A 20,303-nucleotide genomic window follows, 5' to 3' on the forward strand; every position below is an offset into this window, starting at 1 on the left:
GGGCTTGTATCCAACTTTTGGGGTCTTTTCTCTGGAGGCAAGAAAGGTCTTTCTTTTCCCTTCTAGGGTTAGTTAGTTCTCCGGCTGGCGCGAGACGTCTAGAACCAACGTAGGCACGTTCCCCGGCTGCTTCTATTTGTGGTGCTAGGATTAGATATATGGTCAGCCCAGTTACCACTGCCCTACGAGCTGGTTTTTTGTGTTTGCAGACTTGGTATTTATTCCTGAGACCCTCTGCCATTGGGGTCATAACAGCCAATCCTTTTAGGATACAATTTTCAGTTAAAACACTTTCAACATTCTGAACATAAAAAATGCTTCTCCATTTTGTGACTTCTTTGATATTTATTAAGAGTTGATTTAAAAGTAAAACATTTACCATATTAAGAGCATAAAAAAGGCTTCTCCTGGTGTAAATGCTATAGTCAATACGAAAAGATGATTTCACCACAAAACAATTTCCACATTCTGAACATGAAAATGGTTTCTCTGGTGTATAACAAGATATGATATCAAGATAAATAATTTCCCACATTCTAAACAAGAACATCGTTTCTCCCTGGTGTGAGTTCTCTGATGTGTGAAAAGAACTGATTTAAGTACAAAATATTTCCCACATTCTAAATATAAATATGTCTTCTACCCTGTGTGAAGTTTCTGGTGTGTAACAAGGTGTTTTGTTAAAAGTTGATTTGCAAGTAAAACATTTAACAAATTAAGAACAGAAAAATGGCTTCTCCCCTGTGTGATTGCTCTGGTGACTAATAAAAGATGAATTATTCACAAAACATTTTCCACATTTGAAACATGAGTTCTCTGATGTCTGGTAAGACTTGATTTCACTGTAAAACATTTTCCACATTCTGAACAGGAAAAGGGCCTCTCCCCTGTGTGGGTTCTCTGGTGCTTAACAAAATTTGATTTCTGTGTGAAATTTTTCCCACATTCTAAACAGGAAAAAGGTTTTTCTCCTGTGTGAATTCTCTGGTGAGCAACAAAATTTGATTTCTGTGTAAAATGTTTCCCACATTCCGAACAGGAAAAAGGTTTTTCTCCTGTGTGAGATCTCTGGTGGTTAACAAAATGTGATTTCCTTATAAAATGTTTCCCACATTCTGAACAGGAAAAACACATCTCCGTCTTGTGGGTTTTCTGGTGATTAAGAAAACTTGATTTGTGTGTAAAATATTTCCCACATTCAGAACATGAAAAAGGCTTCTCCCCTGTGTGAGTTATCAGATGTGTAATAAGAGTTGATTTCTCAGTAAAACATTTCCCACATTCAGAACATGTAAATGGCTTCTCACCTGTGTGAGTTCTTTGGTGTATAACAAGAACCCATTTCTGGTTAAAATATTTCCCACATTCTGAACAGGAAAAAGGCTTCTCGCCTGTGTGGGTCCTCTGGTGGCTATCAAGATGCGCTTTCTGGTTAAAACATTTCTCACATTCCAAACATGAAAAAGGCTTCTCCCCTGTGTGGGTTCTCTGGTGGCTATCAAGATGCGATTTCTGGTTAAAACATTTCCCACATTCTGAACATGAAAAAGGCTTCTCCCCTGTGTGAGTTCTCTTGTGTTTAACAAAATCTGATTTTTGGTAAAAACATTTCCCACATGCTGAACAGGAAAAATACTTTAGCCCTGTGTGGATTCTCTGGTGGCCATCAAGATGCGCTTTCTGATTAAAACATTTCTCACATTCTGAACATGAAAATGGCTTCTCCCCTGTGTGAGTCCTCTGGTGATTAACAAAATTTGATTTCTGTGTAAAATATTTCCCACATTCTGAACAGGAAAATGGCTTCTTTACTTTAGGAGCAATTTGTTTCTTAATGCTTAGTTTGTTTCTTTGATTTTCCTTAGTAGTCGTTAATGAATCAGAAGATGGGACTTGTTTCAAAAGACCAGATGATTGATCTCTGGTGTGAAGGGATGAGGGTAAATCTGGAGTAATGTCATTCACTTCAATTGTAACCTGTGGGATCTCAAGATTATCTGATTTCAAAATTGAAGATGTCAGCTGTCCCTCTGATCTCCTGGTACAGTCATCTGCCAAGAATAAAACCAATTTTTATTTTTGAATAAAATATCGTTGAATTTTATATTTTTGAGCATTTCCACTTAAATTGTACGTAAAAATGACAAGTTATGTAAAAATTATAAATTATTTACCAAGGCAGTGACAGTTCACAGTCTACTAGAAAACCTCATCGGATGAACCAGTGGAGCATGATGTTCAACTGTTTTTTTCATTCTGCCTTATAAATATGGAATAAAAAGCCACCAAGCAATGTTACGTAGGCAATAAATATACCAATGAAAAAATCTACTCATCTCAGAAAAAAAAGCCCCCCACTCAGGTCCATAATTGGAAAAAGAGATGCTTCTATGTTATTAGTGACTCAAAGGCTATTGAAAAGCAACATGGCTTCAACAAACCAATCCAGCAATATCCACTGTTCCAAAGTCAAATGTCTCCCTCGCTTCTGAGTCTTGCAGTGTGCCCAAACCATATTTAGCATCCATTTGACATTACTATAGTGAGATGAACCCACTTAATTTACTGTGTGTGTCTCCTGGAGCACTATCTGGGCACTATCTGTTGGGTAATAATATGGCATATGTGCTAGTTTCTGGAAAGTACCTGTGGAGTCAAAATAGTCACTGCTGCGCCGGGGACGACAAAAGTGGAGGCGGCCCCCGGCGCGGAGTATTGAGAGATGGCTGGGAGGCGTTTGTGTCCGGGGGTAAAAGACTTGCTCCCCGGACAAACTACAGGTATGAGGGACAAATTATAAAAACGGATATTGCAGCATTGAAAGGGACCCCAACTAAAAGAGCCACCTTGACAGAATGCAGCATTAGTGCTGCAAAAGGTGGCTCTTTTAGTTAAAAACACCTGGCGGGTGACAGGTTCCCTTTAACCCTTTCCTGACCTGTGACACAGCGTATGCATTATGAAAGTCGATGCCAATCCGACCTGTGACGCATATGCTGTGTCACAGAATGATCGCGTTCCTGCAGATCAGGTGAAAGGGTTAACTCAAATTTCACCCGACCTGCAGGAACAGGGGGACTTGCACTTTAGCCCTTTAGGCTACGATTGCTCTGGTGAGGTGACCCTTTTTGTCACCACCCCCAGATCTGATTGGAACTAGCGTCCATGCGACGATATCTCTCCATTCAGATGTGGAGGGGCGGCCTCACTGTCCAGCTTCATGGTGTCCGTGGAAGATTAACAGCGAGATGCCTGCTGGCTGCCCTGCCACATACTCACCTCGATCACCGTCATCACTGCCGCTGCCAGATACTCTCTGCAACCCTGTGCTCCCCCTGCCGTCCAATTCCACACACCCCGACCTCCGCTCCCTCCCCCCCGACCTCCGCTCCCTCCCCCCTGCGCCGGTGATCACCCCCTTATGTGGTGCCAATACACAAAAAGGGGACAAAAAATGAACTCGGAAATTATAGACCAGTAAGCTTAACCTCTACTGTGGGTAAAATCCTGGAGGGCATTCTAAGAGATGCTATACTGGAGTATCTGAAGAGGAATAACCTCATGACCAAATATCAGCATGGGTTTACTAGGGACCGTTACTGTCAGACAAATCTGATCAATTTCTATGAAGAGGTAAGTTTCGGACTAGACCAAGGGAACGCAGTAGACGCAGTGTATATGGACTTTTCAAAAGCTTTTGATACTGTGCCACACAAAAGGTTGATACATAAAATGAGAATAATGGGGATAAGGGAAAATATGTGTAAGTGGGTTAAGAGCTGGCTCACGGATAGGAAACAAAGGGTGGTTATTAATGGAGCACACTCGGACTGGGTAGCGGTTAGCAGTGGGGTACCACAGGGGTCAGTATTGGGCCCTCTTCTTTTTAACATATTTATTAATGACTTGTAGGGGGCATACAGAGCAGAATTTCAATATTTGCAGATGACACTAAACTCTGCAGGGTAATCAATACAGAGGAGGACAATTTTATATTACAGGATGATTTATGTAAACTAGAAGCCTGGGCTGACAAATGGCAAATGAGCTTTAATGGGGATAAATGTAAGGTCATGCACTTGGGTAGAAGTAATAAGATGTATAACTATGTGGTTAATTCTAAAACTATGGGCAAAACAGTCAATGAAAAAGACCTGGGTGTATGGGTGGATGACAAACTCACATTTAGTGGCCAGTGTCAGGCAGCTGCTACAAAGGCAAATAAAATAATGGGATGCATTAAAAGAGGCATAGATGCTCATGAGGAGAACATAATTTTACCTCTATACAAGTCACTAGTTCGACCACATTTAGAATACTGTGTACAGTTCTGGTCTCCGGTGTATAAGATAAACATAGCTGAACTAGAGTGGGTGCAGAGAAGAGCGACCAAGGTTATTAGAGGACTGGGTCGCAATACCAAGATAAGTTATTACACTTGGGGCTATTTAGTTTGGAAAAACAAAGGCTAAGGGGTGATCTTATTTTAATGTATAAATATATGAGGGGACAGTACAAAGACCTTTCTGATGCTCTTTTTAATCATAGACCTGAGATAGGGACAAGGGGGCATCCTCTACGTCTGGAGGAAAGAAGGTTTAAGCATAATAACAGATGCGGATTCTTTACTGTAAGAGCAGTGAGACTATGGAACTCTCTGCCGTATAATGTTGTAATGAGTGATTCATTTCTTAAATTTAAAAGGGGACTGGATACCTTTCTTGAAAAGTATATTGTTACAGGTTGCATATACTAGATTCCTTGATAGGGTATTGATCCAGAGAACTAGTCTGAATGCCGTATGTGGAGCCGGGAAGGAAATTTTTTCCCCAATGTGAAGCTTACTCTTTGCCACATGGGTTTTTTTTTGCCTTCCTCTGGATCAACATGTTAGGTTAGGCTATGGGTTGAACTAGATGCACATAAAGTCTTCCTTCAACCTTAATAACTATGTTACTATGTTACTGCTTCTGCCGCCGATTCCATCTCCTCCTGCATATCCTCAGTCACCCCCACACCTTACAGCCCCCTCCTGTCCCTGGTGATCACCCCCCGCCCCAGTGATCACCCCCACCCCCTGATATCCCCACCTGTGATGCTGATCTTCCCCCTGCGACGCTGATCTCCCCCTGCCTCCTGATCGCCCCCTGCGACGCTGATCACCCCCTGCAATGCTGATCTCCCCCTGCGACACTGATCTCCTCCCTGCGATGCTGATCTACCCCCGGCGACGCTGATCTCCCCATGCCCCGCTGACCTCCCCCTGCGAGGCTGATCTCCACCTTGCGACGTTGATCTCCCCATGTGACGCTGATCTCCCTCCTGCCCCGCTGATCTCCCGCCTTGCGACACTGATCTCCCCAGTGATGCTGATCTCCCCCTGCAACGCTGATCTCCCCCCTGCAATGCTGATCTCCCCCATGCAACGCTGATCTCCCCCCTGCGACGCTGATCTCCCCCCTGCCCCGGTGATCATCCCCCTGCGCCAGTTTTCCCATTAGTTGGGGCTAAAATTAGGGTTAGTGTCATGGTTCTCAATGGCAAGAGAACATAGTAAAGCATACAAAAAGGACTAGCTCTTGGAAGATGGGAACTCGAGTTGACTGTGAGCTAAACCTACCGCACAGCTAACAGTGGCCGGGTAGCGTGCCTACGTTTTATCCCTAGACGCCCAGCGCCAGCCGGAGAACTGACTGACCTGTTGTGAATTTGCTTTTTGCTCCCTCTAGTGGTTACTAGTTTTTTGACTCTGGTTTTTCTGTCATTCCTTTTATCCGCACCTGGGTCGTTAGTTAGGGGTGTTGCTATATAAGCTCCCTGGACCTTCAGTTCAATGCCTGGCAACGTAGTTATCAGAGCTAGTCTGCTGTGCTCTTGTCTACTGATCCTGGTTCCAGTTATATCAGCTAAGTCTGCCTTTTGCTTTTTGCTATTTGTTTTGGTTTTGTATTTTTGTCCAGCTTGTTCCAAATCTATATCCTGACCTTTGCTGGAAGCTCTAGGGGGCTGGTGTTCTCCCCCCGGACCGTTAGACGGTTCGGGGGTTCTTGAATTTCCAGTGTGGATTTTGATAGGGTTTTTGTTGACCATATAAGTTACCTTTCTTTATTCTGCTATCAGTAAGCGGGCCTCTCTGTGCTAAACCTGGTTCATTTCTGTGTTTGTCATTTCCTCTTACCTCACCGTCATTATTTGTGGGGGGCTTCTATCCAGCTTTGGGGTCCCCTTCTCTGGAGGCAAGAAAGGTCTTTGTTTTCCTCTACTAGGGGTAGCTAGATTCTCCGGCTGGCGCGTGTCATCTAGAATCAACGTAGGAATGATCCCCGGCTACTTCTAGTGTTGGCGTTAGGAGTAGATATATGGTCAACCCAGTTACCACTGCCCTATGAGCTGGATTTTTGTATTCTGCAGACTTCCACGTTCCTCTGAGACCCTCGCCATTGGGGTCATAACAGTTTGCCAGGCCAGTATTAAATGTTTAATGCATTGCAGAAGAGGGATTATAAGAAAGAAGATTCTGAGTTTTTTTTTTCTCCTTCCCCTTTACCTCAGAGTGGCTATGCTTGCTGCAGACATGAATGTCCAGACCTTGATTACAAGTGTGGACCAGCTGGCTACTCGTGTGCAGGGCATACAAGACTATGTTATCAGAAATCCTAGGTCAGAACCTAAAATACCGATTCCTGAACTGTTTTCCGGAGACAGGTTTAAGTTTAGGAATTTCGTGAATAATTGTAAATTGTTTTTGTCCCTGAGACCCTGTTCATCTGGAGATTCTGCTCAGCAAGTTAAAATTGTGATTTCGTTCTTACGGGGCGACCCTCAGGATTGGGCTTTTTCGCTGGCGCCAGGAGATCCGGCATTGGCTGATCTTGATGCGTTTTTTCTGGCGCTCGGTTTACTTTATGAGGAACCCAATCTTGAGATTCAGGCAGAAAAGGCCTTGCTGGCTATGTCTCAGGGGCAGGACGAGGCTGAAGTGTATTGCCAAAAATTTCGGAAATGGTCCGTGCTGACACATTGGAACGAGTGTGCACTGGCCGCTAATTTTAGAAATGGCCTTTCTGAAGCCATTAAGAATGTTATGGTGGGTTTTCCCATTCCCACAGGTCTGAATGATACTATGGCACTGGCTATTCAAATTGACCGGCGGTTGCGGGAGCGCAAAACCGCAAATTCCCTCATGGTGTTGTCTGAACAGACACCTGATTTAATGCAATGTGATAGAATCCTGACTAGTAATGAGCGGAAAATTCATAGACGCCGGAATGGCTTGTGCTACTACTGTGGTGATTCTACACATGTTATCTCAGCATGCTCTAAACGTATAGCTAAGGTTGTTAGTCCTGTCACCGTTGGTAATTTGCAACCTAAATTTATTCTGTCTGTAACTTTGATTTGCTCACTGTCATCTTATCCTGTCATGGCGTTTGTAGATTCAGGTGCTGCCCTGAGTCTCATGGATCTCTCATTTGCTAAGCGCTGTGGATTTACTCTTGAACCATTAGAAAATCCTATTCCTCTTAGGGGTATTGATGCTACACCATTGGCAGCAAATAAACCGCAGTATTGGACTCAGGTTACCATGTGCATGACTCCTGAACACCGCGAGGTGATACGTTTCCTGGTTTTACATAAAATGCATGATTTGGTTGTTTTAGGGCTGCCATGGTTACAGACCCATAATCCAGTCCTGGACTGGAAGGCTATGACAGTCTCAAGTTGGGGCTGTCGTGGTATTCATGAGGATTCCCTGCCTGTGTCTATTGCTTCTTCTACGCCTTCGGAAGTTCCGGAGTATTTGTCTGATTATCAGGATGTCTTCAGTGAGTCTGAGTCCAGTGCACTGCCTCCTCATAGGGACTGTGACTGTGCTATAGATTTGATCCCAGGCAGTAAATTTCCTAAGGGAAGACTGTTTAATCTGTCGGTACCTGAACATACCGCTATGCGTTCATATATCAAGGAGTCTCTGGAAAAAGGACATATTCGTCCGTCTTCTTCCCCTCTTGGTGCGGGATTCTTTTTTGTGGCAAAAAAGGACGGATCTTTGAGACCTTGTATTGATTATCGGCTTTTGAATAAGATCACTGTCAAATTTCAGTATCCTTTACCGCTGTTGTCTGACTTGTTTGCCCGGATTAAGGGTGCCAAGTGGTTCACCAAGATAGACCTTCGTGGTGCGTACAACCTTGTGCGCATTAAGCAAGGTGATGAATGGAAAACCGCATTCAATACGCCCGAAGGTCATTTTGAGTACTTGGTGATGCCTTTTGGGCTCTCCAATGCGCCTTCAGTTTTTCAGTCCTTTATGCATGACATTTTCCGGAAGTATCTGGATAAATTTTTGATTGTTTATCTGGATGATATTTTGTTTTTTTCTGATAATTGGGATTCGCATGTGGAGCAGGTCAGGTAGGTCTTTAAAATTTTGCGTGAAAATTCTTTGTTTGTCAAGGGCTCAAAGTGTCTCTTTGGTGTACAGAAGGTTCCCTTTTTGGGGTTCATTTTTTCCCCTTCTGCTGTGGAGATGGACCCAGTCAAGGTCCGAGCTATTCTTGATTGGACTCAGCCCTCGTCAGTTAAGAGTCTTCAGAAGTTCTTGGGCTTCGCTAACTTCTACCGTCGTTTTATCGCTAATTTTTCTAGCATTGTGAAACCTTTGACGGATATGACCAAGAAGGGCTCCGATGTAGCTAACTGGGCTCCTGCTGCCGTGGAGGCTTTCCAGGAGTTGAAACGCCGGTTTACTTCAGCGCCTGTTTTGTGCCAGCCTGACGTCTCACTTCCCTTTCAGGTTGAGGTGGATGCTTCGGAGATTGGGGCAGGGGCCGTTTTGTCGCAGAGAGGCCCTGGTTGCTCTGTTATGAAACCTTGTGCCTTTTTCTCTAGGAAGTTTTCGCCTGCCCAGCGAAATTATGATGTGGGCAATCGGGAGTTGTTGGCCATGAAGTGGGCATTTGAGGAGTGGCGTCATTGGCTCGAGGGTGCTAAGCATCGTGTGGTGGTCTTGACTGATCACAAAAATCTGATGTATCTCGAGTCTGCTAAACGCCTTAATCCGAGACAGGCCCGCTGGTCATTGTTTTTCTCCCGCTTTGATTTTGTTGTCTCGTATTTACCAGGTTCAAAGAATGTGAAGGCCGATGCTCTTTCTAGGAGCTTTGTGCCTGATGCTCCTGGAGTCGCTGATCCTGTTGGTATTCTTAAAGATGGAGTTATCTTGTCAGCTATTTCTCCGGATCTGCGACGTGTGTTGCAGAGATTTCAGGCTGATAGGCCTGAGTCTTGTCCACCTGACAGACTGTTTGTCCCGGATAAGTGGACCAGCAGAGTCATTTCCGAGGTTCATTCCTCGGTGTTGGCAGGTCACCCGGGAATTTTTGGCACCAGAGATCTGGTGGCCAGGTCCTTTTGGTGGCCTTCCTTGTCAAGGGATGTGCGGTCATTTGTGCAGTCCTGTGGGACTTGTGCTCGAGCTAAGCCTTGCTGTTCTCGTGCCAGCGGTTTGCTCTTGCCCTTGCCTGTCCCGAAGAGACCTTGGACACATATCTCCATGGATTTCATTTCTGATCTTCCGCTATCTCAGGGCATGTCCGTTATCTGGGTGATATGTGATCGCTTCTCCAAGATGGTCCATTTGGTTCCTTTGCCTAAGCTGCCTTCCTCTTCCGATCTGGTTCCTGTGTTTTTCCAGAACGTGGTTCGTTTGCACGGCATCCCTGAGAATATTGTGTCAGACAGAGGATCCCAGTTCGTTTCCAGGTTCTGGCGATCCTTTTGTAGTAGGATGGGCATTGATTTGTCGTTTTCGTCTGCTTTCCATCCTCAGACTAATGGACAGACGGAGCGAACCAATCAGACTTTGGAGGCTTATTTGAGGTGTTTTGTCTCTGCTGATCAGGACGATTGGGTGACATTCTTGCCGTTGGCTGAGTTTGCCCTTAATAATCGGGCTAGTTCCGCCACCTTGGTTTCGCCTTTTTTCTGCAACTCTGGTTTCCATCCTCGCTTTTCTTCGGGTCATGTGGAGCCTTCTGACTGTCCTGGGGTGGATTCTGTGGTGGATAGGTTGCAGCAGATCTGGAATCATGTGGTGGACAACTTGAAGTTGTCACAGGAGAAGGCTCAGCGCTTTGCCAACCGCCGCCGCGGTGTGGGTCCCCGACTACGCGTTGGGGATTTGGTGTGGCTTTCTTCCCACTTTGTTCCTATGAAGGTCTCCTCTCCCAAATTTAAACCTCGTTTTATTGGGCCTTACAAGATATTGGAAATCCTTAATCCTGTATCTTTTCGTCTGGATCTTCCTGTGTCGTTTGCTATTCACAATGTATTTCATAGGTCCTTGTTGCGGCGGTACATTGTGCCTGTAGTTCCTTCTGCTGAGCCTCCTGCTCCGGTGTTGGTTGAGGGCGAGTTGGAGTACGTGGTGGAGAAGATCTTGGATTCTCGCCTCTCCAGGCGGAGGCTTCAGTACCTGGTCAAGTGGAAGGGCTATGGTCAGGAGGATAATTCCTGGGTGGTCGCCTCTGATGTTCATGCGGCCGATTTAGTTCGTGCCTTTCATGCCGCTCATCCTGATCGCCCTGGTGGTCGTGGTGAGGGTTCGGTGACCCCTCACTAAGGGGGGGGTACTGTTGTGAATTTGCTTTTTGCTCCCTCTAGTGGTTACTAGTTTTTTGACTCTGGTTTTTCTGTCATTCCTTTTATCCGCACCTGGGTCGTTAGTTAGGGGTGTTGCTATATAAGCTCCCTGGACCTTCAGTTCAATGCCTGGCAACGTAGTTATCAGAGCTAGTCTGCTGTGCTCTTGTCTACTGATCCTGGTTCCAGTTATATCAGCTAAGTCTGCCTTTTGCTTTTTGCTATTTGTTTTGGTTTTGTATTTTTGTCCAGCTTGTTCCAAATCTATATCCTGACCTTTGCTGGAAGCTCTAGGGGGCTGGTGTTCTCCCCCCGGACCGTTAGACGGTTCGGGGGTTCTTGAATTTCCAGTGTGGATTTTGATAGGGTTTTTGTTGACCATATAAGTTACCTTTCTTTATTCTGCTATCAGTAAGCGGGCCTCTCTGTGCTAAACCTGGTTCATTTCTGTGTTTGTCATTTCCTCTTACCTCACCGTCATTATTTGTGGGGGGCTTCTATCCAGCTTTGGGGTCCCCTTCTCTGGAGGCAAGAAAGGTCTTTGTTTTCCTCTACTAGGGGTAGCTAGATTCTCCGGCTGGCGCGTGTCATCTAGAATCAACGTAGGAATGATCCCCGGCTACTTCTAGTGTTGGCGTTAGGAGTAGATATATGGTCAACCCAGTTACCACTGCCCTATGAGCTGGATTTTTGTATTCTGCAGACTTCCACGTTCCTCTGAGACCCTCGCCATTGGGGTCATAACACTGACCCTAGCAGAGGAAAATACAGACCTGGCTTACCTCTAGAGAAATTTTCCCCAAAAGGCAGACAGTAGCCCCCACATATATTGTCGGTGATTTCAGAGGAAATTGACATACGAAGTATGAAGATAGGTTTAGCAAATTGAGGTCCGCTTACTAGATAGTAGGAAGACAGAAAAGGGAACTTCACAGTCAGCTGAAAACCCTTTCAAAACACCATCCTGAAATTACTTTAAGACTCTAATATCAACTCATGACACCAGAGTGGCAATTTCAGCTCACAAGAGCTTCCAGCCTCAGAAATAATCAATCACAGAGAACTGGAACAAAAATGCAAAACAAACTTAGGACTACAAGTCCAACTTAGCTGATAGTAGTCTAGGAGCAGGAACATGCAACAGAAAGGCTTCTGGTAACATTGTTGGCCGGCATAGAAATGACTGAGGAGCCAGGTTAAATAGAAAACTCCCACATCCTGATGGAAACAGGTGAACAGAGGAGATGAAGCACACAAGTGCAGTACCACCAGAAACCACCGGGGGAGCCCAGAAACCAAATTCACAACAGGTTAGGGTTGATATTAGGGGTAGGGTTAGGATTAGGGTTGGGATTAGCGGTAGGGTAAGGTTATGGTTTGAGGTAGGGATAGAGTTGGGATTAGGGGTAGGGTTAGGGTTGATATTAGGGGTAGGGGTAGGATTATGGGTAGGGTTAGGATTAGGGGTAGGGTTGGGGTTAGTGTTAGGGTTGGCGGTAGGGTAGGGATAAGGTTGGGATTAGGGTTAGGGTCAGGAATAGGGTAGAGATTAGGGGTTGGGATTAGGGGTAGGGTCAGGAATAGGGTAGAGATTAGGGGTTGGGATTAGTGGTAGGGTTAGGATTAGGGGTAGGGTTGGAGTTAGAATTGGGGGGTTGCCACTGTTTAGGCACATGAGGGGGTCTCCAAACGCGACACGATGCCCGCAGACCATTCCATCAAAGTCTGCATTCCAAAACGTCACTAATTCCCTTCCGAGCCCTGACATGTGCCCAAACAGTGGTTTACCCCCACATATGGGGTATCGGCGTAATCAGGACAAAGTGGACAACAACTTTTGGGGTCCAATTTCTCCTGTAAGTTTTGTGAAAATAAAAAAAATTGCGGGCTAAAAAAAATCATTTTTGAAAAAAAAAAGATTTATTTTCACGGCTCTGCATTATAAACTTCTGTGAAGCACTTGGGGGTAAAAAGTCTTCACCACACATCTAGATAACTTCCTTGGGGGGTCTAGTTTCCAAAATGGGGTCATTTGTGGGGGTTTTCTACTATTTGGGCACATCAGGGGCTTTGCAAACGTAACATGACGCCCGCAGACCATTTTATCAAAGTCTGCATTCCAAAACATCACTACTTCCCTTCCGAGCCCCAACGTGTGTCCAAACAGTGGTTTGCCCCCACATATGGGGTATAGGCATAATCAAGACAAACTGGACAACAACTGTTGGGGTTCAATTTCTCCTGTTACTTTTGTGAAATAAAAAATTGCGGGCTAAAATATAATTTTTGAGAAAAAAAAGATTTTTTATTTTCACGGCTCTGCGTTATAAACTTCTGTAAAGCACTTGGGGGTTCAAAGTGCTCACCACACATCTAGATTAGTTTCTTGGGAGGTCTATTTTCCAAAATGGGGTCACTTGTGGGGGAGCTCCAATGTTTAGGCACACAGGGGCTTTCCAAATGCGACATGGTGTCCGATAACGATTGGAGCTAATTTTCTATTCAAAAACTCAAATGGCGCTCCTTCCCTTCCGAGCCCTGCCGTGCACCCAAACAGGGGTTTACCCCCACATATGAGGTATCGGTGTAGTCAGGAGAAATTGACCAACAAATTTTAAGATCCATTTTATCCTGTTGCCCATGTGAAAATGAAAAAATTGAGGCTAAAACAATTTTTGTGAAAAAAAAGTACTTTTTAATTTTTATGGATCAATTTGTGAAGCACCTGGGGGTTTAAAGTGCTCACTTTGCATCTAGATAAGTTCCTTTGGGGGTCTAGTTTCCAAAATGGGGTCACTGGTGGGAGTGCTCCAATGTTTAGGCACAAAGGGGCTCTCCAAACGTGACATGGTGTCTGCTAACGATTGGAGTAAATTTTCCATTCAAAAAGTCAAATGGCTCTCCTTCCCTTCCGAGCCCTGTTGTGCGCCCAAACAGTGGTTCCCCCCACATGTGGGGCTTCAGCATACTCAGGACAAATTGGACAACAACTTTTGGTGTCCACTTTCTCCTTTTACCCTTGGGAAAATAAAAAAATTGTTGCTAAAAGATCAGTTTTGTGACTAAAAAGTTAAATGTTCATTTTTTCCTGCCATGTTGCTTCTGCTGCCGTGAAACATCTGAAGGATCAATAAACTTCTTGAGTGCAGTTTTGAGCACATTCTGGGTGCAGTTTTTAGAATGGTGTCACTTTTGGGTATTTTCAGCCATATAGACACCTCAAACTGACTTCAAATGTGAGGTGGTCCCTAACAGAAAGGTTTTGTAAATTTTGTTGTAAAAATGAGAAATCGCTGGTCAACTTTTAACCTTTATAGCTTCGTAACAAAAAAAAATTTTGTTTCCAAAATTGTGCTGATGTAAAGTAGACATGTGGCTAATGTTATTTATTAACTATTTTGTGTCACATAACTCTCTGGTTTAACAGAATACAAATTGAAAATTGCGAAATTTTCAAAATTTTTGCCAAATTTCCGTTTTTTTTTCACAAATAAACGCAAAAATTATCGACCTAAATTTACCACTAACGTGAAGCCCAATATCTCACAAAAAAAATTCTCAGAATCGCTAGGATCTGTTGAAGCTTTCCTGAGTTATTGCCTCATAAAGGGACACTGGTCAGAATTGCAAAAAATGGCCAGGTCATTAAGGTCAAAATAGGCTGGGTCATGAAGGGGTTAATTCAGTGAGTGCTATAATTTCCAAAATAGTTATTTTATGGGGATTTCTGCTGCTATGTTTTTCTGCCATTTTGTTATACTATGGCTTCTGTCCTACGAACCAGAAGGTCTGGATGGTGGAGGCACTGTCCAGCCACTAAGATTAGGGTGCCTGGGACCAGTAGTACCATCCATTACCGCAATATGGGTGTGTGAGCTGCCGAAAAGAAACAATCTGCTCCCTGCTTCAGCCAAATGGAAAGGACCACGCCCTGCTAAAGCTTGAAGCATAATGCCGGAAGCTGCCAGATACAAACTTGTTCTCCTCTGCTTCAGTCTTCTGTGCTCAGGTCGCAGCTTGTGTATTTGTTTCCTGCTGTGCCCCGGCCCATTTACTGACTACTCTTATGTCTTCTGATTTTGTATTTCCTCTGCTCTACTCATTCTGACCCAGCTAACAGACTATTGTTTTTCTTATCTCACTCTACAGAACAACAGATATACCATTGCCCAAGCCTAGTGGTCTCTGTGTAATTCCAGATCCATGTAGAGAGGTTAAAGAAGTTAAAGGGTGATGGGTAAAACTGTGACTAAAGACAATAACACATCTACTGAAATTATCAAGCTCAACAGTTTTCGAAACTAAAAAAAGAAAGTTGATTACCAAGGGGGGAAACCTCTCTTGCATAATTAGAGTATGGGGGTCAGTGTCTCTTGGCAATCTAACTTATCATAAGGGTCAATATTTTCTAACAGGTGAGTTTTAAGAAGAAATATTAGACATTTAAAGATAATTTTTTATAATACTGTAGTGCTGAGGTGTCTTAAATTTAGATCTTAGGCATTTGAAAGAATCAATGGAGACCATTCTTTTTAAGACTACCAGGAAGTTAGACTCGCATAAGGGAGGCAGACCAATCCCAGCACAATCAATACAGAATGAAAAACAGTAAACAAACGTAGAATTAAAAAAATGTTACGCCCAAATCAACAACATATGTATGAGAGGAGAACTCCAACACTAAACTGGAGTTACACTCATTTACGGTGCACCATTGGAGCTACTATGAGTTCTGACCAGAAGAGTAGAGAAAGTATTAGTGTTCCCCATTTCAGGAGAGATGGTGAAGTAATCTAAATTCCTTAGGATTGAAAGCAAAATGGAATTTATGACGTGAAGTGAATCCATGAAACCAGGGCTCCAGCCATGCCAACGCATCTTCTGCAGGAGTGAATATATGTATATTACAGCCATCAACCACGCACAGCTTACAGATATATCATGGCATAGGTGTAATATTTTTATCGCAATGTAATGCTATTGCAATCCTATTTGAAATTAATTGGTTTTAAAAGAAATTGAACAGTCAGGAAAAAGGGAAACTGTTGTTATTGTACAGAAATTCACACTTGGCCTCACTGCACAATTAATGTTGGAAATTATTAAACTGAAGTTAACCAGAAAGACTGGACCTGGTCTTGTAGGGACCATATGAGCACATTCAGCAGCACAAAAGGGAGAGAAGGTAGATTCATCCAATAAGATATCAGGGATCTAGAAAGCCAACAGCATCATTACCCTCTGCTTTCTCTTACAGGCCCATCATAATATTCTTCTTCAAGTGATTTTGTAACTTGTCAGCACATTCTATGTACGCTGTAATTTGGCTTTGTAGTTTACAGATCTGGGCAGGTAACGATCTGCATCTTCTAATCCCAGAGGTTAGATGCTTCCTCCAGGTTGTAAGTTCTATAGAAAGGGTTTTCAATGCCCAAAGTCATTTTTTGGGTTGAGGAGAATGTTGTGGTATAGCAGCAAAATGATCTCATAATTGTGATATGGCCATACTACAAGACCGATAACGCAGTGACAGTCGGTGACTGAGAAGAATCTGTGACTTCTCTGCATTTAGTGGTTACTACTCACCTGGGTAGTCATATGTAGGAATCTCCACTTTACACCGTTCATCACCCCTCACATATGTCTCTGTAGTATTAATATGGGTCAGATCTTCACCCTGAAACAAATATTGTTAAGGTCAAAAACAGTTGGAAAAGTCACATCTATGATCAGCTCTAATCCTGCCATCTCCATCGTTCTCATTACACAAGTATAAAACATATAATACTGGGGGATAAAACAAGACTGAGCAAAAGACCTTCACAGCCGTCTACACATCATAGGGGAGATCTCATGAGACCTTTTCTTCATCTACCTGATGATCCTGAGGAACATTGGGATCTTCTTGTTTAGAGTCCTGTGGAAGAAGAGGACATCTCTCTGGTGTTGTCCTCTTACTGGATAGATCTGGAGGAAACACATACAGGGACTGAATTCATTCTTTACATAAAAATAATTATAGGACGTGTGTATTTAGTCCTGTCTATTACCCGGTGATGTGAGGGGCTGGGGAACCTCCATCATGACGTCCTTGTATAGATGTTTGTGTCCTTCTAAATACTCCCACTCCTCCATGGAGAAATAGACAGCGACATCCTGACACCTTATAGGAACCTGACACATACAATGTTACCATCATCCCTTCATACTGTTACTGTACAATGTCCCAGCATCTCGGTAGTCTTACCTCTCCAGACAGCAGCTCAATTATTTTGTAGGTGAGTTCTAGGATCTTCTGATCATTGATGTCCTCATGTATCAGGGTGTGAGGTGGAAGACCCGTGATTGGACTCAGGGGTCTTCCCCATCCCTCAGACACAGGGTCCTGACAGTGCTCACTAGAGGTCTTCTTCACTACTGTGTAATCCTGGTTATGGAGAGACACATTAATAAATCTCACTACAGACATTTCCAGAGTCCTCACCTCTCCAGTTCTGTCCATCTGTTATTCCCATAGATAAGAATGATGTAACGTGACGTCATCAGAATCTCTCACCTCTCCAGTAAGCTGGAAGAGGATCTCTAGGGTGAACTGTAATATCCTCTCGGCCATCTTGTCTCTTTCCATATTTATCTTTGATGGGTAAATCAGAAAAATTCTCTTATGTAGAAGATCTTCACTGAGAGGATCTGATATTGTAGAGACCTAGATGAGAAGATGAGCCGATGTAACATCATAAAATCCTGTGTAATAATACAATTACTGGAGATAATAAGGGAAACATATGAGGAGATTTATTATTTTACAGTATTTAGTTTTCTTCTTTACATCAACTAATAAAACCTATATATTTTAGGCCACAAACAAGCAGTTTGTTCCTCAGAATCGGCAGCTGGAAACGTTTCTCATAGACTCATCTTCCATAACGCTAATTCTCGTCTCATTTACCGAAACTGGAATCGGCATTAGCAATACTGTAGGAGATATTCATTACACGTGACAGGAGAAATAACTACTTCATGATGAGGACGACATCTTCTACTACGGCTCTAGAAGCATATTTGGCCAGAGTCCATCACCGACTCCATCACTACTAATCAGAATTGTTTGAAAAACTTTAAAAAGAAAAGAAAATATCACAGTTTTTGCAACAAGAAATATCCATCACTATAGGGAAAACAGAGTCACTGCACAATGTTAGTAAAGTCTCGTCCATAACTTTATTATCCTATACACAGTGGTGTAGATAGAAATCACAGGTCCCACAACAATAGCTGGAATTGGGCATCGCAACCTCAAAAGGTATATATATATTTTGTGGTAATTCAACTCACGTGGCGGTATACAGAGGTAAAGAATAGGAACACCATCTCTTTAAATCCTGGTTGGTTTATTATTATGTGGCATAAATCAACACGAGGGAAAATAAACTCAGCTTTTCCAGCTAAAACAGGAAAACAACAAAAATAAAAACGCTGCAACACAGTAAATACGTTGTGGGTGGTACCCCACTCTGGAGCAATACTGGTTCAGTCTGTCCTCTACAACACACAAAACCACTGGAGACTTCTCTCTCCAGTCCTGCTGAACCCAAATTGCCTGTAGAGCCCATTTATTTAAATCCCAGACCATGTGACTCTTTTCAACATGTGACTGACCACATGATCATGACATCACACATAAAATGGACCTACTCCCATCCGCTCTATGAAGGTCCACATAAAACCAGCCCTTTATGCAACTTTAACTTAACCCTCACAACACGTAGTGTGCTGGAGGAACATACACTGGTTTCATATCAATGACGCCATTAAGCGCAGTGACACATATCTCCCCTTTATTACCTTACCAGTGACTTTGTCACAATATACATATAAAAAAATTGCAAAGTCATATCTCCTGACTCTGCAGACCACAAACTGTGGTTGTACTTGGCAGACCAGGGCCAGATGGTATGAGGATGAACGAGGGAGACCAAAAAACTTTTCTTTACTTAAGAAGAACTTGATGAGAAGTATATACATCAGATAGCAGGCACAGCACTTTATGAATGCTTCTTCTGCATTATGCAGAGTCAGGAACTTTCCAGTTACATGTGGCGGTACCATAAACCATTATGGGAATTCCCATCATCCCCGTGGGGACCACACAGGTAGAGAGATGTGTCACTATGGCCCTCAAAGATACATTCAGCTCCCAGTTGATTTGTGAGGACCTTACTGGCTGAGGTGCATCGGTACGACTCCTCACTAGTAGTGATGAGCGAGCATGCTCACCACTACTTGGTACTCGACCGAGTATCACTGTGCTCGGTGTACTCGATGAGCGCCGAGTATTTACGGGATTATTCGGCAGGAGCTCGGGTCTCCTCCTTTTAATTTTGGTGCTTTTCAGAGCGCCAATCAGCGTGCAGGGATTGTCGGCCATGCACTGTAATACCGCAGCGATCTTAGTTGTGACATTACAGTGATTGGCTGGCCAAACAGCATCATCAGGTCTATAAGAGACCTGGCATTCTGCTCCGGACTCAGCTAGCGTAGGGAGAGCTGCTGCTGAGATAAGGTCAGATTCTATATTTTATTATACACTGTTCAATCCACAAATCCTGATAAACCAACAGTCCTTTTTAGGGCTAATTCATGGGTACATAGATTGCAGCGCTAGGTAGGCAGGGGAATCTATGTGCATATACACACATCAGTGCAATGCATCCAGGCACTGTATGTGAGTATATAGTTCTCATAGCATATGTGGCACCCCAGGAATCCGGGTACCACAGTAATGCTGCCTTCCTCTCGGGGAGGGTAGTGCTATGTCTGGAGACAAGTGAGATTCCCTTTGGTAGGTTTATACACACACACACAACACCTTCCAAATCCAGGCCAGGAGGGGAAGTTCCGTTAGTACAGACAGTCTGTGTGCGAGGACAGACAGGCACGGAGCACAGTGGAAATACAGGACTCCAGCAGGGGACTAGGAAGACCTCCAGGGAGTCAGAGCAGTACCCGGGTACCGGGAACCCGAGGCTTTTGTGGACTATAAGACAGAAAGCAGAACCGGAGGGCAGAGAATTACATGGACTTTGGCCATATTTATCTGTGGCACAGGAGCACCTTGTAGCCTGGAGTCACCGTGAAAGGACCCCAATAGGCACGGCTCAAGCTGCCTGCCATACAGGTACCTGTCCCTGGACAAGAAAGAGAATAAGGACTTTGCCTAGGACACTAAGTGGCAGCATGGACCTCAGAGACAGTGAGCGCAGAGTGGAAGGCTCCTACCTGACCTGCCAAGGGGATTCCACTTGTCTCTGGACTACCCAGACTTCTACTTCACCTGCTGCCGATGCCCTGGACTGTGGCCTGTTACCCACAAGTAAACCAGGTAAAGACTTACAACCTGTCTCCTGCATTTATTCACCGCCTTTACCATCTACGACTCACACCATAGGACCCCTGGGGACCCCGCTTCACCTCTGGGAAGTGTAACATCTGGGCTGCCTCAACATCACCAGGGGACCACATTAATGCAGCGTCGGTCCCCCCTATAACCGAACCCCACAGGTGGTGTAACGGCAAACTTTGAACATTTAACCCCCTTTAACGTTAATGCCCAGGGCCACGGACCGTGTCGCAGCCACTGTGACATCCCTCTTTGCGAC

The 20,303-nt window shown here is 44.0% G+C and overlaps 1 protein-coding gene across 1 annotated transcript in view; it reads right to left on the reverse strand.

Moving 5' to 3' along the window:
- Nucleotides 1-260: 260 nt before the first annotated feature.
- The window catches only part of LOC143766360 (uncharacterized), a 42,362-nt gene continuing 22,319 nt past the window's right edge, over nt 261-20,303 (reverse strand). The window contains exons 3-8 of the mRNA XM_077253992.1: nt 17,201-17,350; nt 16,892-17,071; nt 16,695-16,818; nt 16,520-16,611; nt 16,231-16,321; nt 261-2,051 (exon numbers count right to left, since the gene is read on the reverse strand). Of these exons, the coding sequence (XP_077110107.1) occupies nt 781-2,051; nt 16,231-16,321; nt 16,520-16,611; nt 16,695-16,818; nt 16,892-17,071; nt 17,201-17,272 (1,830 nt within the window). The 5' untranslated portion in view covers nt 17,273-17,350 and the 3' untranslated portion in view covers nt 261-780. The remainder of the gene's footprint in view (nt 2,052-16,230; nt 16,322-16,519; nt 16,612-16,694; nt 16,819-16,891; nt 17,072-17,200; nt 17,351-20,303) is intronic.

Source organism: Ranitomeya variabilis, chromosome 4, assembly GCF_051348905.1.
Source record: "Ranitomeya variabilis isolate aRanVar5 chromosome 4, aRanVar5.hap1, whole genome shotgun sequence".
In the NCBI taxonomy this organism is placed as follows: domain Eukaryota; kingdom Metazoa; phylum Chordata; class Amphibia; order Anura; family Dendrobatidae; genus Ranitomeya; species Ranitomeya variabilis.